Source organism: Chamaea fasciata, unplaced genomic scaffold (genome assembly GCF_029207755.1).
Source record: "Chamaea fasciata isolate MVZ Bird 193981 ecotype frontalis unplaced genomic scaffold, bChaFas1.0.hap1 SCAF_6, whole genome shotgun sequence".
NCBI classification, from domain to species: Eukaryota; Metazoa; Chordata; class Aves; order Passeriformes; family Sylviidae; genus Chamaea; species Chamaea fasciata.
The window spans coordinates 56274240-56296518 of record NW_027094091.1 but is presented as its reverse complement, the minus strand read 5'-3'; the positions used below and the strand labels follow the sequence as shown (position 1 = coordinate 56296518).

Genomic DNA, 22279 nt, shown 5'->3' with positions numbered 1-22279 from the left:
GTTTTGATTATCCGGGGTGCTCTTATTGTGACTAGATATAGCCCCACCAATTAATATCCAATAATAAAAATACTGAAAAGGTGGTGTGCAAATACACAGAGAACTACATTGATCTGCCATACTGATATAAACAAGGAAGTCATTTCAGTGTCAATTTACACTTCGTATACAACCTGCTTCCCAGCTGTTCAAGGGAGATCAATATTTATGACAGTTCATTAGAGAATGCAGTTGACTTTTATTGTGCAGACCAAAAAAAAAATGCAGTCATCAACCCACCGCTGCATTAATGTATGAAATCAGTTAACAAAATTACTGTAAAAAAACCCTTAATTTCTGATGGGCAAACAGAAGCAAGTTCTACAGCTTTCCCACATTCCTGTGTTGATAGGTGAAAATGGCATTGAACCATTGTACTCAGCAACTCAAGGACAAAACCATTCTGTCGTTTAGGGGAATAAAATTATCCTGATTTTCTCCCCCCTCCCAAACCCAACATCAGTTCATCTACAGGAAAAATGGCCCTTGGAGTTACTGCAGAAGTCCCACACTCTTTACTCTAACTCTGATATGTAAGTACCTGCTAGAGCTATCCTACTGGCATGTACACAACTCAGTGAAGCATTGCTTGGCTCCTTCCAAATGTTTTTAGCTTGCCAGCATACTAAGCTTAATCTTCTGATTCCTCATAATGTGCATACCCACTAGCATAGGTCCTTCCTAAATTCAAATTGCTGAATACATCCGTGGCCTCAGAATCTGAATCCTTCCCTCGCTCATCATTGTCATCTTCATCATCATCTTCTGCTTCATACTCATCATATTCATCCTCATGGTCACCAGCATCCCCAGACTTGCAGGAGGAAAGGTTTTTCCAGTAGGCATCATAACCAGAAGCTCCATCTGCATCTTCCCCTCCAGTCTGTCGGCCAAACTTCAAAGAGCGTGCTGTAGGCAAAGGAAAATCATCATCTTCCCACCAATCCAACATTTCATTTCTGCCTTTTCTTTTCACTACTTGAAGAGTAGTTTAAATGGCAATTGTTTTTCATTTTTTCCACAACTAAAATCTCAAACTAAACAGAAGATTTCCCTTTCTTGGAATCAATTAGTGGTAAAGAATAAGACTGCTCAATTCCAGAACTCAGAAACACAAAGCTTTCCTCAAAACAAATGAAGCAAAACTGTGCAAAACAATTGAAAGTAACCAGGCTTTACTCAGTGCTCCTAGGCAGAAATTAGTCACTCGTGGCACTTGTATGGCTTGTTAGCTAGAGAAACTGGCTTACTTGACATGCTCAGATCCTTTGTCTGCTGAGTTTCATGGCCACATTTAGGGCAAGGAGGCTTTTTCCCCTTTTCTTGCTTGAAAACCTTACTTCGCACATGATCGTCACAGAAACAAGCCTGTGTGTTGAAAGGAGAATACAAAAGCCAAATGTTTTAATCACAGAAGCACATTCTTCAGCAAGAAGCAAGCAAAAATGTGTCTAACAGCAGCAAGGTTTTCTGGCTGGGATTCAAATTTAATGAGGTGTCTCTTGCAGTGGACATGGGGTCTGATCAATGTGGTTCCAGGGTTTCTGGGGAAGAGGCTGGATAAAGGTGCCAATAAACAAGCAGAGAAAGTAACATACTCCAGGGCTGGATTGCAGTGCTGCCCACGAGGACCCTGGCAAACTTGAATTTGTGTTGACAAGCTTAAATAAACACCAGGAGATGTATGTCAGAACAAAACTATGCAGGGGCCTGAAAGCAAGAATTGGAGATAGGAAATTCACACACTGAGCAGCAGGGTGCAGTGAAAATACCTGGAGAAAGGAACTATTTAGAATAGGCCATCGATGCCATGGGAGAGTGCAGGGAAAACATACGGAGGGTAAGAAGAGTGAGAGCAGGCAATGTACCAGCACCTGCAGAAATCTGGGCAATGCTGATGATGAACCAGGTGGAACTTTTTACACAAAATTACTTCTGAGTGGGTAAAACCATAAGCCCAATGTCAACAAATCAGCCTGTTCACGTGGAAAACTGGATTAGCTGTGGAGATCATTCCTTTGGATGCAGCGATTTCTGGTCAGATAATCACTTGGCTGTTTAAAAGAACTACTTTTTAAATTGTAGTTCCACGCTGGATCAAAGCAGATTCCAAAGCCTTGGATTCTATTCACAACCAAGGATTTATTTTGTTGTCTTGGGTTTTTTTTTAAGCCCCAACATGTTCCAGGCCCAACTTAAACTAAGAGGGCTGGGCAAAGATCACCTCCCACTGTCTTGTGGTTAACAGGCAAGCACAGATAAAAAACCTTTTGTCCCCCACAGGTCTGACCCCAGGCTACAGAAAGTAATGCAAAAGTATGAATTTCCTTTTAGTCATGGAGAGGAAGTCATGGCAAGCCCTGATACCAGCCTTGGAGGCCAAGGAGAAGGAGCCTAAAATCAGCTCCTCCCAACTGCCTTTACTCCTTACCTTACAACGCAGGCAGGAATGCTGCCCCAGCCTGTTGCAGGAGACACCTGTTGGAAAAATGCAGTATGACAAATTCAGTACCTGGAAACTGCAGACCTGCTGTGTTTTTAAAACCCTGTAGAAGTATGCAATACCATAACTGAGGCATTTATTTTTAATTCCCTGACACAACTGCACTCAGGCAATGTCAGTCAGTCATTTCACCACACAGTACCATTTTCCTAGACTTTTTTTAACTCTAAACCTTATTTTGACACAAAAAATGACAAAAAAATTCAAGAGGGGAAAAATGTTGAACTATTTCTTGATCTTCCAAACTTTTAAAACCTGAAGTTTCAGAACCAATTTGGTGTTAAGGTTTTCATCTTGCTTTTCCTTTTCTCACAACATTAAAAGAAGGAGTGCTAGAGAAGTGTAAGAACACTTCAAGCTTGCAAATTTCCAAACCTAGAAAAGTTGCTACATTCTGTATTTTCTGTCATATCCTCTGGAAATGTACTTCACTGCACGAAACTTCATAAGGAAGTCTCTCTGTGTTTAAGAACTGGAGCTGGCACACAAGCTGGAAAGAGCAGAATTGGTGCCCAAAATTTAACTTGTCTTGAGCTTCAAATTGTTATTATTCCACTAGAGGGAGTACAGTAAAGGGAAACATTCAGGAATTGGCAGCAACACAAAGTTTGGTGAATAGTTACTCCTTGAGAAGCAGTAACATGTACTTTACCGGTTTCTGTGCAAGTACTCATTCCTTTCCTCCTTGTCTAACCCCTGTGACAGCAGCTTTTGAATCTGAAGTAATAAATATCATGAGTTCTCCACATGAGCACGACAGATGTGGGATTTAGAGCTCTGACGTGTTTAAAGAAGGAACTGGAAATGCTGATGCATATATATTCATCATTTTTTGAGTATCTGCACTTCAAAAAACCTCTCTCAGATAGTGATGGAAAGTAACAGTACCTTTTTCACAACTAAAATGGATTTACATTACAATTACATGACCGCATTTGAAGTTCATGTATTCTGCAAAAGTACAGGTTTTATAATCTTGCTACCTCACTGACAAAAATCTTGTCTCTACCAAGTCTGCTCCGTGCCACAAAACACCAAATACAGTGAAAACCCTCAAAAACACACTCTCTCTATTCAGGGTGTGATACCACATCTGTGAATTGAGAGCTTCCAACAATCACTGAAAACACATTCTCATGGAACAGCTGTTGCTGCCTCAATATTGCTACACAGGAAGGAATTCTGGCAGAATACATCAAGGGAAGCTAAGCAAGGCTTAAAAAAGAGCTGGCTAGGAACAAAAGTATGGGAGATGAAAGGAAGATAAGAGATGTCTAAAGACACCAATTAAAACATTGAAATCACAAATATTCTGCACCAGGAGAAATCAATTAGGACAAGAGATTAGTCAGTTCAAAGGAAAACAGCCTTATGATAAAAAGCACCTTGAATTTCTACAATAAGAATTGAAAATGTTGTAATAGTCAAAATACAGGCATGCAAGTTTTGGGAAGGACAAACAAATGCTTGTCTTGTGATGAACCAAGTCATATTTAATGGTGGGTAGGCAATAAATACTACTAGAAAAATTTAGTTATTTCAAATATGCATAGTCTTGGCTTCTTTTGTTTTATTGTTGTTGTTTTTTTGGGGTTTTTTTAAACTTCCCTTGAAGATTCCCTGTTTCAGCCAGAGATAAGTAATGGGTGAGCAAAGTCAGGTATGGCCATCACGTCCTCTTACAAATACCAGTTTCAGTTGCTAAAAAAAATTTACTTGGGAAAGGTGATGGAGAGTATTCTGGAGCACAGAGGAAGCAAGTAGAGGGTCTGCTTGGCTGTGGTGAAAGGGACTGTGAATAACTAACTTACATTTGAATGTCTCTGCTTCCAAAACTTGGCAGCTGGCTTGATGTTCAAACTGATCATCTTCACAGAGGAAATCATGGCAAAAAGAGCAGGCGAAAATTCTGCCTCCTGAAAGATTTATCAAGGCAAAATAATCAACAATGGGCACAGGCATCAAGTCTTGCTCTGCAAACAATTTAGGCAGTAGTTTTGACTGAAGACCAGTTCTCCCTTCTGTCACAAATGCTTCAAGGTCCTAAACTGGACACTGCCATCCATTTTTACACTGAAAAATGCCTTCTATCCTACAATATAAGACAGCGTAACTATAGAGAAGTTTTCTTTCTAGTACTTTTCTTCATTTTAATTTGATTGTAGCATTAACTATTTTTCTTAAATCAGATCACACTCTCATCCAGTCTTCTCCACTCAGCTCTGATACACACTTGAAATAAACACTTCAAATGAAATCCACAAATGGAGACCAGTATGGTTTCCTAAGCAACTGGGAATCCAAATACCTGTGCTAGTGTAGCAGAATGGAGTAAGAGTGGCAAAAAACTGTGCTGGCAATTTGATGCAGTGCTTAATTATGTGAATAATTAAGCTGATAGAACCATTCTAATTTAGATTACATAATCATCCCTCAATTGAGCACTGTATGTTCTTGAGCAGGTAATTTACTCTCCCCACTGTATAATGACTATTTTTAAAACAGGGATGATCTTTGCTTTGAACAAACATACTGCAAGGACTAATCAGTGAAGACTAAAAAGGCCATGTTAAGAATATGGGTGCATTAACTTAAGCAATGCAAGGAAAGAAGTGTAATTCATATTTTTTTATTTTTAAATGCGAACAACCTACCATGGTCCCAGACACTCCTTTCACACTCGACGCATTCTGCATCTGCCAGAGGGCACACACAGGCGTGGGTGCTGAGACACTTCCTCCCGTGACACACCCAGGCCTCACAGAAATCACAGATTGCACCCTGCAACCACAGCAAGAGATCACCTCAGCACTTCTGCAATACCAACAGACACACTTATCCCATCACCCTCAATGTATCCTAGAATCCATTCTCTCCATGGGTTTGCTTTGGTTGAGTGAGAGTATTGAACCAAACCTTTGTTCTGACCAAGCTGCTCCACAGTTCACTTTTGTCGCAGTTCACTCCTTTCTGCAGGCTTAAGTATGATGCAAAATAATTTGGTTATCTATCTCAATTCTGGTTTTTGCATTTCTTATCACACCCTTTGCACGTGGTAAATTGTGTCCTCCAGTTGAAACCTGGGATCCATAAACTACAACAATGTTCTGGCAAAAATGAAATTTCAGAGAAGACCTGAAAAATGCCTCTGGATTCTTACAGCTGAAATCACTCATTTGGATTTTAAACTCTGCTATATTAGAACACAAGCTCTGCAGAGAGCAAAGATCAAACAACTCATTAGAAGTGAGTTAGACTCTTTAACTCTTATTTTGATGAAATTATAAGATCTCCACTTCAGCTATCTTTAATTGTAGCATTAAAGCTTTTCAGTCCATAGGTAACTAATTACTGTGTGCGTTACACGCACGCAAAGCTAAGAAAACAACAATGAATCCAAACTTAGCTGTTGATGCATTCGCTCTCGCATCAGTGAATGCATGGGGTGAGTTCAGGAAAGCCAGCATGTAAAGGCTGGCTGTGTTTCTGAGAACAGCTGACAGCCAGCTGCAGGCAGCAACAGGACAGAGGTTTAGTCCATTTAATCCAGAGGCTGTGACAGGTCTTGCCTTGCTTCCCAGAATGCAGACACTAACTTGTCCTTCTAAGAACAAAACTGCAAAGGCCTGAAGCTATGGTTATCTCAAATTAAGAGCCCAAAAGAGGGGGTTTGTTCATTAAAATGCCCCTCTAATGGAACAGACTCCTCTCTATGATGCTGATGATCTCTGCAGTGCTAAGACAACAGCAACAAAAGTCTGCAGGTTTCTGCAGAATAATCCTACATTTTAATGAAAGCTGGGAATTATCTAGGGGGCATGTAAGGGTCCAGTGCTCTTCATGCAAGTGGTTAGGGCCTGCCACCAGCACAGACCCATTAGCATCCAGGACATGTGCTGGAGTTTGCAGGAGCTGAATCTAAAAATGAAAAATATAGGGTTTGAGTATAATGGAAAAATCAGTTTGTTACAGAAAAGCAAGGAAAAAACCAAACTTGGCACGGTACATGCCACCCTTCCATAAATCTGTTTTATCATCTTTCCAGGGAGATTTGCACAAAATATCCTCATAGTGCAAAAAAAAAGCTGTAATTTTGCATACATACCACCATAGCTAGTCCAGTACTGTACACACCAGCATGTTTTATAACACAATCTGAAGACTTCATCATGCATTTCGTTTTTCCTGTTTAAAATAAAAAGGCAAGCAACCATAAGAAAACTATATAAAAATAACATTTTCAAAAAAGTAGAATGCATGTTTATGGAAGAATAGCACTTCAACTAAATGCCTGTGCTTAACCATAAATCTAGGTAAAAATAATGCAAAGATGTTTGCATTATTGCTGCATTCTGCAACCCACCTTCACAGCTCTCTTAGGTTAAATTAATTATTGCCTGTTTTCAGTCAAAACTCTTGCCCCTGTACTGAGATAATAAGACAATGTGTTGGTCTTGCTCTGTGTTTTGAGGCACTGGCAAAAATTTCAAACATCAAAACAAAGAACAAAGCTAAGGCCAAAGTCCAGCAAGGAAACCTTAAAGAGTTCTGTTTAAAACCACTGCTAGTTCTGTCCCACCATAAAAGCAGCTGGGCTGAGCAGTGAGAGGTGGTGGGGCATTACTGGGTGCGGAGCACTGGGAACAGAGCTACCCTGCTGCCATCCCTCCCTGTCTCCTCTAAGATGCTGTTGGTTTGTAGTCCCCAATTAAGCGGCAAACAGCTCTAATGGTCTTTGTTTGGAAAACCCTGGTCTCAATACAGTATGGCTGTTCATAGGAGTGTTTTTCCTCTAGAAACACACACCAGATTAAGATAAATGCAGCACACAGGTATGAGCCATAAGATAGAGAGCATGTTTTCGGTACTTCACTGCATGGTGACAGAAAGGAGACTTATGAAGGGTGACACAATGCCACTGCACACTAACAGCCTGGCTTCCAGAAATGCTCAGCATCTGAAGGTCACAGCAAAGGCACTGAAAGCTGCATGTCAGCAGCTCTGAGAGACAAGCTCCAAAACAGCCAAACTGCTTAATGACAAATTGGAAATCTGCAATGATCTGTTGAAACAGTGGAACAACAAAATTCACCTCAGTATGAAATGAGTATCAACATCTCCTGCAAGCAAGCAGCTGTTTAAAACCAAAGAGCATTTTAGCCTGATTCAGAGCAGTTCTCTCACTAATTTCAAAGCATCAGCCCTCAACCCTACATAAATAACACGAGTTGCATGTTACATTACAACACCATGCAAGGTGAATAATATCTTGTTGCTTTAATTGATATTGAATTGATCAGAAATTATATAATCCCTACAAAAGCAGTATTTATTGGTGCCTTGCTTGCAGTCAGAGTATTTTTAGTTTTGCTGCTGTTATGAAACAATGCTCCACATGGTCAGTCTGTGGAAACAGTCAGAATTCTCAAACCTAAAAGAAAGCAAGACAAATTCTTCCAAAGAAAACAAGCCACAATCCAGGCTTGCAAACCTTTGGGGGTTAGAGGCACACATCCTGATCACTTCTCAAGGAGGATATTCACAGCAGATTCAAAAGAATCTGCTCCACATCACACAGGTACTTTAAGATAAAGCTACTGTAACAGAGGTACTGAGAGTTTAACACCAGGAACAGGATGAGGATAGCTTGTTTTCTTTCATTATTTCTACTCACCACATTGTGCACAAATGGGCAATTTCTGAACAGAGTTACAGAAGTAGCAAAAAGCTCTGTTCTTCTGTCGTCTAGGCACATGGAGGGGAAAAATCAGAAAGAAAGTGTTAAGCTTTAAAAGAAAGCATTAAAAAATACCTGTAAAATGTCTGAAACAAATATTAAACTACTGGTTTTAGAAGGATAAAAAAATCTTACCTCTGGCACTTATCACATTCCTAAAGAGAAGAAATAAAACACTGGTAATTACTTTCATTCTAGGTAAAATATATAAAAATTACAGACCTCCACAGGGAGTTACAATTAAGGATCCAAACCTTTTAATCAGTATTCTGTCTGGTGCAAACGTAACCTTAAACATCAAGGAGGGACAGTAGGAAGAATGGCATTCTAGTGGCATTAAGGCAGTCAAGGTATTATCACTGGGTTTACATAATTGAAAATCAGGTATTTTAGCACAGAATACTCGAGGTTAATTTACCATTGAAGCATTACAAGGATGTTTGGCCAAGTCTATGTTGGCTCGTGAAGCCCTTATCTGCTTCTCACGTTCCCGACGGTTCTCCGCTTTCTTACGAGCACCGGTCTTTTTTTTAGGCATGTTTCACTATCTGTGGGGGGAAAAACAGGACTGGAATGAATGGACACAAAACTATGGATATAAGTACATGGATACACATGACACAGCCAGCACTAAACCTAGTTCTTACATTTCCTGCTTTAACTTCATTCATTTCCTTGTCTGAAAGTTTCTTTTGAAATGTGGAATAAGGGGACAATCCACAAGGAAGAGCCATGTGATGAACCATAAAGAGTCTTGTGATCTTGAAAACTTTGCTGTCCTGAACTTTGTGTTTAACTATCTTTGGAGTGTTTTGCCTTAAAAAAAAAAAAATTAAACCATCACTATGTGTAGGTTTCTTTGTGATGGACCTCTGGTTTCGGTTTGCCTTGCCTGTTTAATAAGCATCTGTAAGGACAGTTGCAGCACCAACAGGCAGTAAATTCTAGCAGCTTCAACTTGGAAGAAAAATTAGTATCGTCATTCAAAAGGTCTTATAACCAAAGACTCCTAACTTTCCTGAACACAGAAATATATTGTCCTCACCAGATACTAAAATTTGCTTTTGATAGCACACATAAATCAGTTTTCTTACCCTGTAGCATTTTGCACTGTGTTTAAATTCTATTAGTGTCATATTTTGTAGTCAAAATTATATTGCTGTGCTGCCTGTTGGCAACTGTCATTACTCTATAGTGTGCCATTTCTGACACTGGGAGTCCAATATCAGGCTCCACACTAATTTTCAAACCACTCAAATGCAGATTTAACAACAGAATCTAATGGTTAGTATTTATACCTTGACTTCTTCGCATTCCCTCATAATGGAAAGCAGCAAAATGACAAACTGTTTTCATGACAAGCACTGCCCCAGCGCCTCATGAGGACGCAGATTATGAGAAATTTTAGATGGCAGTTTTCAGAAAGTTGCACTGAACTATGTAACCACAGAACTGCAATGTCAGGTCCCTTTAGGAAAGCTGTGGAGTGAATCCATGCTTTCAAACACCATCCAATAATAACAACCTATAGATCAATATTCTCATCACTCTTTCCCTCTGAGCTTTCATTTAAGTTGTTTGTTGTCTTCATGCTGGGCTCAAATTTTTAAAGAAATTTACTGTCTTTATAATTTTTGGACTAGAGCTTAACAACGTTATGATTGGAGAAATTATGACAGCATAAACCCTGTCTACCTTGAGCTCCTTTCAAATCAGAATATCACCTCTTTTGAACCCACTAATTAGTATTCAAATGCCTCTGCAGTGCTCTACCTCCACTTTTGGCCCACTGTTACCAAATGCTCAGGCAGGAGAGCTCCAGTGGATTCTGTCTCTAGCCCACACCCCTGAGGGGTGTGTGGGAGAGAAAAGTGCATCTGGAGGACTTAAAATAAGAGATTGTAGGTCCATGCCTGGTTCCCCCCTCAGCCCCAGAGGTTATAATGTGCTGCCCTGCAGAGCACTGGAGCTCCTGCATGGGGGAGCATTTTGCACGAGGGTGGTTTCTCCACCTTAAGTTTCCTGCTCAGGAGTGAAATGCTGTGCCTGGGTCACAGCAGCAGCTGTGGGTGTGAGTGTGGCTCTGCAGCTTCAGGGCTGATGCTGTGGCACAAGGAAGCAGAGCTCAGATAGCGGGAGCCTGTGTAGGAATGAGGTGAACAGTTCAAAGGAAAGCCCCTAAAACGTGTAATGTGAGTACTGGGTCCCCAGCTTCCACTCTGTAGATTTTCACCTTCTGCTGCTCTCCTGCTGCATTATTTGCTAAGGCGACCACGGGCAAAGACCACAGATTTCCCAGCACAGCACCAGAGACTGCTGGTGGATTGTAACTGGTGGTCATGCTACGTGAGGTGCGTTAACAATTAACAATGCCCGGCATCTAAGTCCTGCTGAAGTCACGGCTTCTTGGTGAGGTCCCAAAGACACCCCTGACTGCACCAGCAGGTTCCTGGATCTCCTGTGCTGAGCAGGGCAGTGCCTCATCACCTGGTGGAGCACTGCCCACCCTGCTGTCACAGACATGGGGAAGGAGCTGTTCACGGGGGGGAGGGAGCTGCGGGGCCCTCGTCAGGCCACAGGTACCAACGCCCACAGGAGGCTTTCTGTATCTCAAGGATTCTTGTGCTCAAACACCTTCTGCTCTGTGCGGGTTCAAAATCTGTTTCACCACTCGCACAAAATTACAACTAAAAGTAAAAACAAACTACACCAACAGTAGTTCATACTTGAAAGGACCGTGAACTGAACGTCCGAATAATGCAAAAATCATTTTCCAGGCACGGTGATACCCATGACTTACTCCATCTTTTGGAAGCAAGGTGGCTAGGAACCGCACCGAGGGCCCGCAGCATCTGGGGGCTGCTGTGCTGTGAGCGCCCAGGTGTGCGGGGCTTTCCTCAGGCGCCCCCTGCCCCATTCCCTGCCCCATTCCCTGCCCGGCACCCCGTCCCGCGGGGAGCCGGACGAGACCCGCTCCGAGCCCGTGTGGCGAAGCGCCGGCAGCAGGGCTGCTGTTCGCGTGTGCCCGCACACGCCGCCGCGTTCAGCTTTCCGCGCCTTCCCTCATCCTCAGCGTTCGGCCCCCAGACCGCGCCGCGTCCCGCTGCCAACCGGGATCCCCGCGCTCCGCCTCTCCCGGCACTGGGCTACGGCGGAGCCGGACACCGCTTCCCTTGCTCGGGCACCTAAGCCGCAAGGGCCCGGAAGGGAGACCCTGAGGCCTCTAGCCCGGCCCCTCTGAGGCCCCGCCGCCCCTTCAGCGCCCCTGGCCCGCGCCCCCATTCCCATCCCGCTCCCACCTGGCTCGGGCGGCCGCGCGGAAGCCGGAAGCGACGGTGCGGCGCGGTGCGCTGCCCGCCCGGCCCGCGCCGCCCGGCGGGAACGTTCCGGGCCCGGCTGCGGCCCTTTCCCCTCGCGGGGCGCTGCGCGGGTCCCGCGAAGGGATTTCCCGCCGGTTTGCGCGGGAGCTGCTGCTGATCCAGCCTCGGATCTCGTGCGCTTTCGGGGCAATTGCACCTCAGCTCTCACTTGTCAAGAGACCGAACTGTGGCCATAGTCGCTGCAATTGTCAGTTGTGGTTGTAATGGGCACCTGAAAAGTTTTCTCGGAAATCTTTCCTCTTTGGCTTGAACTGTTTTTAAGGGGAAGTGTTGATTAATCTAAATGGTAGGAATACAATGTAGCTTAAAAAGGGAAATTATACCCGTGCTATAAAAAACCCCTGCACACAGGTCCGTCTCATCTGAGGTTATGCAAGTCACTGTCACGGGTGGATTTTGCCTAGAAAACCCTTTGTGACAATCATTAGAAGATGCAGTGTACAGATATTTAATGGCCCATGAGTGCATGGATGACATTCCAGTGGTCTTTCACCTAGAAAGGGTTTGATACATGTTGCATCTAAGTAAGATCCCGGGCATTGCTTTGTGTGCCTCCATCATCGATTCACTCGAGTGAGGTGGTTGTGTTGCTTCACATTGGTATAAACGACTCAGACCTCAAGTGGGAACGAGTTATAAAAGTCTGACGGAGAATTAATCAACATCCCACGTAGCAGAAGAGGGCAGTGCTGGGAGCAAGGCTGGTCGCCAGGGGCTCGGCCACAAGACCTTTTGTAACCCCTGGTGTTGCATCAGCCACCTACATATTTATGACCCGCCATACATATTTCAACATTTTCCCTACATGTCCCCGGCTCCTCCCAAAGTCTGCCAGTTCACCCTCCTTCATCCTCCATGAGCGGAGGTCTTCTTACCCCTCGAGGTGGGGCTGTCGGGCCGAGGCCCCCAGCGGCAAGCTTTCCCCATTCCCGGCTGTTGGGGCCAGGGGCACGCGAACGCGCCTTCCCCGCACCTCTGACGGCCCTTGGCACCAGAGCTGTCTGCTGGAAACCATACAGGTGGGGGAAGAGAGGATTAAAGGGAGAACCAAAAGGGGTCCAAAACCAAACCACGACGACACAGCCTCGTGCCAAAAAGAACTTTAGACCTTGACAAAACGTTTAACGCGCATGATCACCGTTCCTCTTTTGCGAGAGCCAATCACCCCCCCAGCCATCCAGAACAACTTGGCCATAATTCTCCCTGAAAGATGGCTGCTGGTTATGGAATGGGACTTTCACCTAATGAGAGACACAGGTTTTCATGGGCCATCATTGCCTTTCCAGGAAGACACTCCTAACTTTTGTGAGGCCACTGATGATTCTCCCACAACAATTTGGTCGCTTGTCACGCTTTTCCTTCGAGACGTGATCTTCACAGCAGGTTAGTGGGATGCACAGAAAATAGCATTGTTGTTTAGCAACAAAAAAAATCGTGGTGGTCACTAAACTGGATGCTGCTTCTTCGTGAGACAGTGTGTAGAGAAGTAATTTTTAATTATTGTCAGTAGCCCTGGCCACGTGCTGTTTAACTAAAAACCTAAGTAGAAAATGCCATCTTTTCTGAGATGTTAGAGGCATTCTTGTGCGTGTCTCACTTTTCTCAATGAATGTCATTAATCACCAATATCCTTGTATTCTGCTTGTGGCCATTGTAGTCTGTTTTAGGCAGCCATGAATGCAAGAGCAGGATGAGCGTTGTAGGCGTTACAACGTTACAACGTTATAAACAACGTTGTAATGTTATGACGTTGGAAAAAAATACAAACAAAAAGTTTTAATCTATTTTATAATCGTTGTCCTAGTCTGCTAATCTGCTGTCACAAATGTATGGAGCTGTTGCAGAAAGGATTATTATACATGCACAGATGTGACTGGGCGTTTTTACATAAACTCATGAATGAAAAAGAAGGAGAAATCTCGAAAAATCCCAAGGAGATATGTAGATGCTAAGATTTTTTTCTCAGTTTTATTTTCACCCTGTGAAACAGTATCTGCCTCAAATATGTTTCAGAAACCACCCTCTAGATGGCAGGAGTTTGTCACTTCACTCGTGAGCAGTGAAACAGTAAACCATCTTATTTTCAGAACCAATGGAGTGGCCTAGGGCTGTAATACAAGTGAAATTAAAAAAAAAAAAAAAAAAAAAAAAAAAAAAACCCACAAAAAAAAAAAAAAAAAAAAAAAAAAAAAAAAACAAAAACAAAAAAACCCAACCAAACTAGATGAGAATAGCCAATTTAGAGCTTACAGAACTTCCATTCGGAGTCCTGGACTAGTCTCTGGGGAGTTATTGCAGACTTGTTTCAAAGAAAATGCAGAAAGTGATGAGAGCCAGGCTCATTTTTAGAGGTGTTTTCAGTTCCCTTTGTGCAGAAAGCTGTGGAAGGACAGTGAGTGTGTCCCTGAACGGTGATCATGCCATATTACCTTACAGAGGATCAGAACTGTCATGTCTTTGCTTAATGCCTGCTGGCTGGCTGGCCAAGATAACGGGTGAGGGCCACCCTACACTGCCTGGAAATGGTATTTGTCTAGTCAAGAGCTTTCAAGACAGCACATATTTTGGTGACAGTCTTAACCCTAAGCTCAGCTACTTGTAGAGGACACTAGGGAAGTGAAAGTCACTTCTGTAAGCTAAATGATGCAGTGACAGCAGAGCCGTTCATCTTCCCACCCTAAAGGCATAACCCTGCAGCAGCATGCACTGGTTTTCTCTTCTGTTCCACTCTGCTGTGTCATCATGCATCTCATAAAGTTAGTTTTACCCATACAAAGGGCCAGAGGATGTTAATAAATCAGAATGTCTCAAAAATAAATGGCTGTCCAGGATATAGAACAATGACATTTTGAACAATATCTTTCCACCTTCGCTCTCTTTTTCATTCACCTTTCAGAGCCACGTGGCAAGGCAGGGCTATGGCACTCTGGATTACATACTGATGCATATTTTTAAGGCAGTAAATTCACATTTCAGATGGGAATAATTCAGCAAAAGAGTGTTGTGAAGAGCTGTCTGAGGAAAGGTGGGCTTGCTTTGTCCAGTGGCAGAGCTGTGTGCTGCCATTGCAGCACCACGTAGAGCTCACTTGGGCACTGACCATCTCCAGAGTTGCTCTGCTCACTTCTTCCTCTGCTCATCTCATCAAAATTCTTCCTTTGCTGTGAGAGCACGTTTCATGAATGGACGTTTATTTATTCCTTGAGTTACTTATGTGATAATAAAGGATTCATGCCTTCTCACTTCTACTACTGAAAATCATGGAGATCAGAAAGGAAAATCAGGAAATTAGAGGTGTGCACATCCTCCATCAGAATGGCACTATTCTGGGGCAGATGAGACCTTCATATGCAGTGACACTGGACTGTGCTGGAGGACAGTGAAGTATTTTTACTGCCTTTTGCTGTGATGTCTCAGTCCCTTTAAAGCTACAAGAAAGCATAGTATCTCTCAACTTGAAATAAATACTGACCTGAGTTGGTGGCATTTACTTTTAATTGAATGGACTGAATTTTCTTTTTCTCTAAATAATATGCTTGTTCTGATCTAATTAAGCCTCTATTACCTACCTGCCTATTACCATAATTATCTTCATTATTGCAATGTCTCCTTGCAGCATTCAATATGTTTGCCTCCCTGGGGATTGCATTGTAAAATAGGTGCAGCATATACCTTTCTAAATGACCTTTGAAATGGCATACATCAAATTTAATTTGTTTTAAATCCTGGCCTTGCAGCAACTGACCTTAAAAGTCATGTCAATATTTGTTTGATGTGAGATAATTTTGTCTGAAGACATTTATACTTGCTGATTTAACTACATAAAGAAATGGGAAACAAAGAAAATAACTTGAGGCGAAAATCTTTACTGACGTCTACTGAATTGGCATGTTCAAATATAATATTTTAAAATAGGCATCCTAGAATGAGATGTTGTAAAGATTTGAGTGTGATTTTTCCCCCCCCCTGCTATTTTACCTCATGCTTACAGTCATTAATCTTAGCCCTGGAAAGTCATTCCCCAAGAAATTTCTAGATGGTTATTTTGTCTGGTCAATGTTTGTGGAATGTATCAAGGGGGAAAAGAAGAAAGATAAGAGCTAAAACAAAAAGAGAAATTTTGCTGTTAAGTGATTAGAGTTTTGATTCAGGGAGCTCACTCAGTTGTCAACTTCTTTATTAAAATCTATTAATCTTTCCTATGATATTTAAGTTGCATTTTTTCACATTTCTTCCATGACTTCAACAAAATCCTGAACAGCATTTTTTATCATGGTATCTTACTGGGCCTTTTTTATTTTGTTTTTTGGGATGAAAGATACGCAGTAAAGCTAATACTGGGATTTATGTGCACAATTAATGTGCCATCATATGTTAATTACCATACGTTAATTAAGAGTGTTGAGGTGAGGGGATAGTGCAAGACTAATCAGTTACTCATTTTGTAACGTAAGGGGGAAGCTATAAATTTTTGTTATGGAGAAAGAACTTGTCTGGTGGCAAGTTATTAGTATTATTTTTCCATGATGAGATTGCAATATCATGAATCACCTTGTTTCTCTTCTCTCTGATCCCATCAAAAGGCTGGCACGTAGTGATATATTTGCTGCATAGGTGACACTGGGAGTCTTTTGTTTGTGAAGAAGAGGAGGGAGATGCCTGATAAATGGCAGCACCCGTGTGACAGAAATGAAAAAGGTAAAAAGAAAAAAAAAATCAAGGTCAGACCGAGGATGACTGATGACAAGAATTTCTCTCTCAGTGCTGGAGGCTTGTCAGGTGGATGTGGCAGAGGAGAATGAAAAATGTGAATGTTTTAATTGGTCACAGGATATGAGAGTAATTCTCACAGGTGATCAGGAGGCTGCCAAGGTGATCAGGAAACTGAGAAGCCACTCCCATAGGAGGAGGCCAAAAGGATGTGCTGTGCCTGGCAAAATGAAAGGTTCGAATGGCGTTTCTATCTGGGTGCTGAGTTAGAGGGGTGAGCAAAATGCCTGTTCTAGCACAAAAGCAAATGGGTATGAAACTTTACAGCCTGGGGCCACAAGAGGAGAGAGAGGGAACAACAGTGGGAGAGTGTCAAGGTTCAGGGAACGTAGTTTTGTGATATATGGAGAGAGCTGACACAGTTTAATCTGGTGAAGGGAAGGCTGAGAAGATCTAATTGCTGTCTTTGAGGACCTAAAGGAAATTTATAGAGGAGACAGAGCCAGCCTCTTCTCAAGGGCACCCAGTGACAACATGACAGGCAACAGTCACAAGCTGCAGCAAGAGGAATTAAAACTGATATACAGAGAAAAAAATTCTATGAAGTGAGAGTGGTTAAGCAATGGAAAATCTGTGCTAGAGCCTCAAGCACTGAGGTCAAGAAACTCTCTAGTATTTAGAATAGATGTTATTAAGATAACACAATGAATTAGGTAGGAGGAGACCACTAGAGGTCACCTATCCAAGTCTCCTGATGAAAGTTTCTAGATTAAATAAGGCTGGTCAAGGCCTTAACTAACTTAACTTAAGCTGAATCTTAAATGTTGCCGTGGGTGGGGTTTGCACAATTGCTCTGGACACCCTTTTCCCAGGATTAACAACCTTGTCTGCGAAGATCCTGAATAGGAGGCTCCTACTGATTTCAAGGGCAGTTAGACTGTGTCCTAGATGAGGCCAGAGTATTTGTTTGCCATATTTTTCTGAAATATCTGTTCTAACAAATTCAACATTTCAGCTGTTCCCTGTTTTTTCTTCTGTTATCGAGCTGTGTGACATGTTCCTCTTTGGTGTCACTTCTTATCTAGAGAGCAATTTTTCTCCTTTGATTATGTTTTTTCCTGGTTCAGTAGAATTCGTTTGTAGAAACCTTATGCAAATATGAACCGAATGGTTTTCCTGTCTAATTACAGCCCGAGTTAGATGACGTTAATATCAGTGGCACTGAGCACTGGCTGAATTAAATACTGAATTTATTCAGCTAATGAAAGCTGAAGGACAGATCATTTGTTTTAGGGCATACAACGTGGGTGCCTTAGCTGTTGATTCAGAGGACTGAAAGAGAATTTTTGCACCAAGTGTTCACTTCCCTGACATTGTAAGGAGCTCTCTCTTCTCATCTCTTTCACAAGATGAACAAGCTCCCATCTTACTTGCCCTCACTGTGTTTTTGAAAAGCACTGTGGATAAAGAACAGGATTGCACCCAGTGTAGCATAGCGCTGTACAGCAATTCATCATCTCTTGAATTTCACGGTGGAGGTGATGTAATACCTGTATTATAAATAAGATGTTTGAGTGCAGGTAATCGAGTGTCAAATCAGATGCTTATGGCACTATGAAAAATGACACTTGGAACCATTTCTAGGCATGGATATCAGTCCTCAGTATTCTGATTGATTTAGAAAACCCATTTGTTTATGTTGCACTGCTGTTAGTTGATATTCTGAAAATAGTTTCTATTCATTCTCGTTTGTGTTTTATTAGATTTCATTTATAGTGCAAAGTTGTAATAACAATTCTATTGCTTCTCAAGTACCTGTACATTTAGACTTATTGAAATGTCACTATAAATAGTCATGTGCTCACCATATTCACTAAACTCCTTATTTATATTTATAGTGGAGTAATGAATCTGTACTCCTACTCTGAGCTAGAGCTTATCTGCTGGTGATGTATTGTGAGATACATTTCCATTTTTATCCTAGGTGTTTGAAGCATAGCGCTGTTAAAAAGCTGCACAAAAGCCTTTTTGATGGAGTATGAGGGGGATTGAGGAGTTTGCTCCAATTATTTAATTGTATTTACATATTATTTAAAACACCAGTGAAAACTGCAACACTATTGTACCTAAAGACAAGACAAAAGCAAGCAGTTTCTGAAAACAGCATTGTGGGCTGTGAGCTGGTTTCTTTGTTCACTTTTACTAGGTTATATCTCTTTTTGACAAGACAGAGTTCTGCAGTCTCTGCTGAGTGTGAGTCTGACGGGTCACTGGATGTCTCAAGGTGTTTGAGGTGTTTTTGTTTGTTTGTTTTACTGTGTTTCTTGTTGGTGTCATGTCTCTGGGCAGGCTGTTGCCATCTGCAGCTAGGAAGTGGCTGTGTATTTTACATGAAGTTAAATATTTGTCTGCAAGGGCCTTGAGGCTATGAATTTGCAATCTGCATGATGATGAGTGAAGTTAGAAAGGAATAACTTTTGGTCACTGCCTGCTTCTCTTGGTCTGACCCACTCTGAGCTTGAAGACCTTCCAGGCATCCTACAAAAGCTAGTTGTGTAACAGATTTGGGCTGGAAGACGGATGGGATGCCCCTGGCAGCCAGTATGTTTCCAGAGCATTTTCATTTGTATCATTACCCAGCTGAAGTGAGATGTTGCTTGCATTTTGTTTTTTGCAAGTGGCTGCTTGGTGGAGTTTATCTGCATAGTGGTATTTTTGTCACTGGTCAGTTAATTTTAATTCTAATTCGTTTCAGAGAGCTCAGACCTTTGAAATGAGCTTACTATTTTCTTATGTTAAATCCAGCTAAAACAGCCTAGAATGAACTGGAGCACTGGCCTAGAAAGGAAAGGCTTCACAGCCCATTACTGATCCCCTGAGCCATCTCATCCCCTTTACTGTCATGTAATGTTTGTTTAATGTAAAACTTCCTTATAAAGCCAAACAAAATAAAACCCAAAATGCAGAACAGCAGCTCTTCGCCGTTCAGATATTAAAATGTGAAGGTGGTGAAAATGAGATTTCCTTTCATAAGTGCATTAGTGACCTTAGGGGGACCCTCACCAGGGAAATGCCCCAGTGGTGAGAAAAGGCTCAGCTCTGAGGAGAAGGTGGATGAGCCTCTTTTGGCACCATGGGCTGGAGTCACTGGGGAGTTTGTTTTCAGCTTCAAGGGAGAGGAGACCCTTGTGGGAGCCTGCAAGGATTTCTAAAATCAGTGCTCTGGGCCAGGCTGTCACTGTGCATGTTGCCAAGTGTATCTGGGCAGGAGTGTGTTACTGTGTGGCTGACTGAGGGTTGCTGTGCAGAAGGAAGCACGTCATTCCATGAGCCACTGAGGATTTCTGTGAGTGAGTGACTGTTTCTCTGCTCAAATATGAATAAATAGCATTCAGAGCCTCCAGTCATTCTAAAAAGGTTTAATCAAGGCTATCAAATAACTGGATTGCCAAAAAAACCCCATTCCTTGCTGTATTTATTCACGAGGTTTCAGGGACTAAAGTACATTCAGCATCCCAGCGGATTCTCCTGGGTCATTTAAAGTTCCCAGAAAGATTGAAGGAGGACCTCTCATTAAGATCTTTGAAAATGTGAAGCCCAAATGGGATCACTTGTGTGGAAGGTGGAAATGATAGCTCAACAAGGGCCTCTGCAGCCACTGGGGCATCTGTCGAGTTTTGCACAGCGTCGGGTGCTGACTGCAGCATCCATCCATGGGTGAGTTGGGGATTGAAGGTACTTGGCAATGAGGAGAGAGCGTGTGAAATGGGAAAGACAGCCTGGAAATACTTGCTGATGGTGCTGGGAGAAGGCAAGGGAGAGAATTTCAGAGCTCCCTAACTGAGCATAAGGTAAAGTGACATGTTTATGCATGGACTCACTGAGTCTGGCACTTTGAGCACGACCCTCAGCTGGGCTGCCTCTGTGTCCCACTGCCCCCAGTGTCACCTTGGCCTCACCCTACCTGTGCCCCGTGCTGGCACCCAAGGGAACATTTGTGCCACAGCCTCCCGCACTTGCAGGTCTGTCCTTTCATCTCAAGCTCTCAGATGCCTCCATGCCCCCACCACCAGAGAAAGCAAATGAGGTGAGTGGGCAGCTCTGCGGATGAATATAAAGACATTCCAGGAATGCTATGGAGTTAGCAGAGCTTTTCTAAAGGGCTGGTTTCTTTCACCACAAAGTCGATGAGTGAGTCTGAATTTGACCTCGAGTAGGTTCTGAAGAGAATGGGGCAATGATCCTCGGTAGGGAGTGGTGCAATTTCTTCATTTCACAGTTGGACAGTCACAAGCATGAGTCTCAGGGAATATCTATGTCCTGCATCTCTTAGAGAGTAGTGGAAGCACTGGAAAGTGTTCTGAAAGCAAGCTAGTGAAATTGCACATTCTTCCCTCTGATTAACCCAATCTGCCATTACATCAGACTTCCTTGGATTCAGCTTCTACAGTTGCTCTTCAGCCTGGTGCTGGTCTCATCCAAATGGATGGGTGTCTAGCAAATAGCATGGTTTGGATCTGAGGTGAAGTGCATGTAAAGTTGGGAGTGATTTTTTAATTGCTGATATTTTATTCTTGCTATGTAGCAATGCCCACCAGAGGAACACAACAAATGCAATGTGACAGAGCCCATCTAAGAAGAGAGCTGGAACCGAGGTGCTAAAATAAAAGCAGTTATTGAAAGCTAGTCAAATATTATCCTCAGAGAGTTTGTTTCCCTATCTCTGTTGTGCAGCTACATCTCTTGTGGAGCAGTTGCAGCTCATAAATAGGGAGTGGGAGCACTGCAGAAATCCTTGGGAAAGAAGGATGCAGAGATAAATGCAGGCAAACATGAAATACAATTATCCAGCTTGGAAATGGGTTGCTACACAGATCTTATTGCCTTTCCTTTAGGGAATTTCGCTGACAGAGAATTTGCACTTTCATCCTGTGATAGAAGACATGTTCAGTTTTCGTGGGAAATGCAATAGAGATGTAAAACAATCAGAGTTGGTGTTTTTACTCTACAGAAAGTAGCTGTAATAAGTCAAAAAAATTTTAGATGGTATATTTTTATCACTTTAGATGCAACATAAAAATGGATTTTGTCAGGCCTAGTAATATAGTTCGAATATTCAGAGTACTTGAACATTGGACTATGATTCATGTAGTATAAAAAAATAAATTTCTACATGAGCAGAAAGTCATCTGTTTGGTAGAACTACTCAATATATTGCAGTATCCAAGTGTAAGTCACAATACAGTGATTTCCTTTTACAGTATGTGTGTGCAATTATTAAGAATATTTAATGTATTTTGTCTTTATTCCCCAAACATAATTATTTTTTCAGTTTTACTGTTTGTTCCTCCTATGTTAATTAACAGCAATGCTGGTAAGAAAAAGGGAGAAGAGGACAGTCATGGATAAAATGTGAAGTAAATATTAATTGTGTGATACTTTATTTAAAAATTAATCTCTAGTACAGTGACAAGTGTACTCTATAGCTAGAAAATTGGCATGTAATATATCCATGAAATCACTGAATTGGGTTTCTTTCCTTTTGCAGTATTTGTCCTGGAAGCTTTTAGTATTTCAATAAATTGTAGCTCCTTATGAGGATAGCCTGCCCCTGGTGCTAATTGAATGTTCCTGGATTGTTAGGTTTGATGGGTGATGAGGTTTCCATGGTGATATCCACAGATAATACTCTGGTCACTACAACAATTTCTTTGTGCGGATGTGACTGTCAAGTGCCTGTATAGCTGAGGGTGAAATCCCAGCTCTGCTCAAAATCAGTAGGAGTTTGCTGTTGACTTCAGTGGATTTGGTGTCGTCTCTGTTGTGACTGGGTCTGGGAACTGCTCTGGAGTCATATAGGTCCCAAGTGAAGGCAGTCTGTAGTCACAATAATACTTCTGGTTTAAACTG

At 42.2% G+C, this 22279-nt stretch overlaps 1 protein-coding gene across 1 annotated transcript; it reads right to left on the bottom strand.

Annotated features, from left to right (window-relative positions):
• Positions 1 to 218: 218 nt before the first annotated feature.
• On the bottom strand, positions 219 to 11668 carry ZNF330 (zinc finger protein 330). The gene is made up of 10 exons (XM_066186435.1): positions 11579 to 11668; positions 8698 to 8827; positions 8415 to 8434; positions 8217 to 8287; positions 6648 to 6727; positions 5197 to 5323; positions 4354 to 4458; positions 2471 to 2517; positions 1290 to 1407; positions 219 to 948 (listed from the first exon to the last, which is right to left on the bottom strand). Exons 2-10 carry the CDS (start codon positions 8815 to 8817, stop codon positions 671 to 673), a joined length of 966 nt encoding a protein of 321 aa, XP_066042532.1. The 5' UTR covers positions 8818 to 8827; positions 11579 to 11668; the 3' UTR covers positions 219 to 670.
• Between the last annotated feature and the right edge of the window lie 10611 nt (positions 11669 to 22279).

Excerpts from the sequence above, each read along its gene's own strand:
- ZNF330 (XM_066186435.1), bottom strand. The coding sequence starts at position 8,817 with ATGCCTAAAAAAAAGACCGGTGCTCGTAAGAAAGCGGAGAACCGTCGG. Across the intron at positions 6,728-8,216 it reads GCCCATTTGTGCACAATGTG|GAAAAACGAAATGCATGATG; the intron begins GTGAGTAGAAAT and ends TATTTTAAACAG. Across the intron at positions 5,324-6,647 it reads GTACTGGACTAGCTATGGTG|GGTGCAATCTGTGATTTCTG; the intron begins GTATGTATGCAA and ends CTGTGGTTGCAG.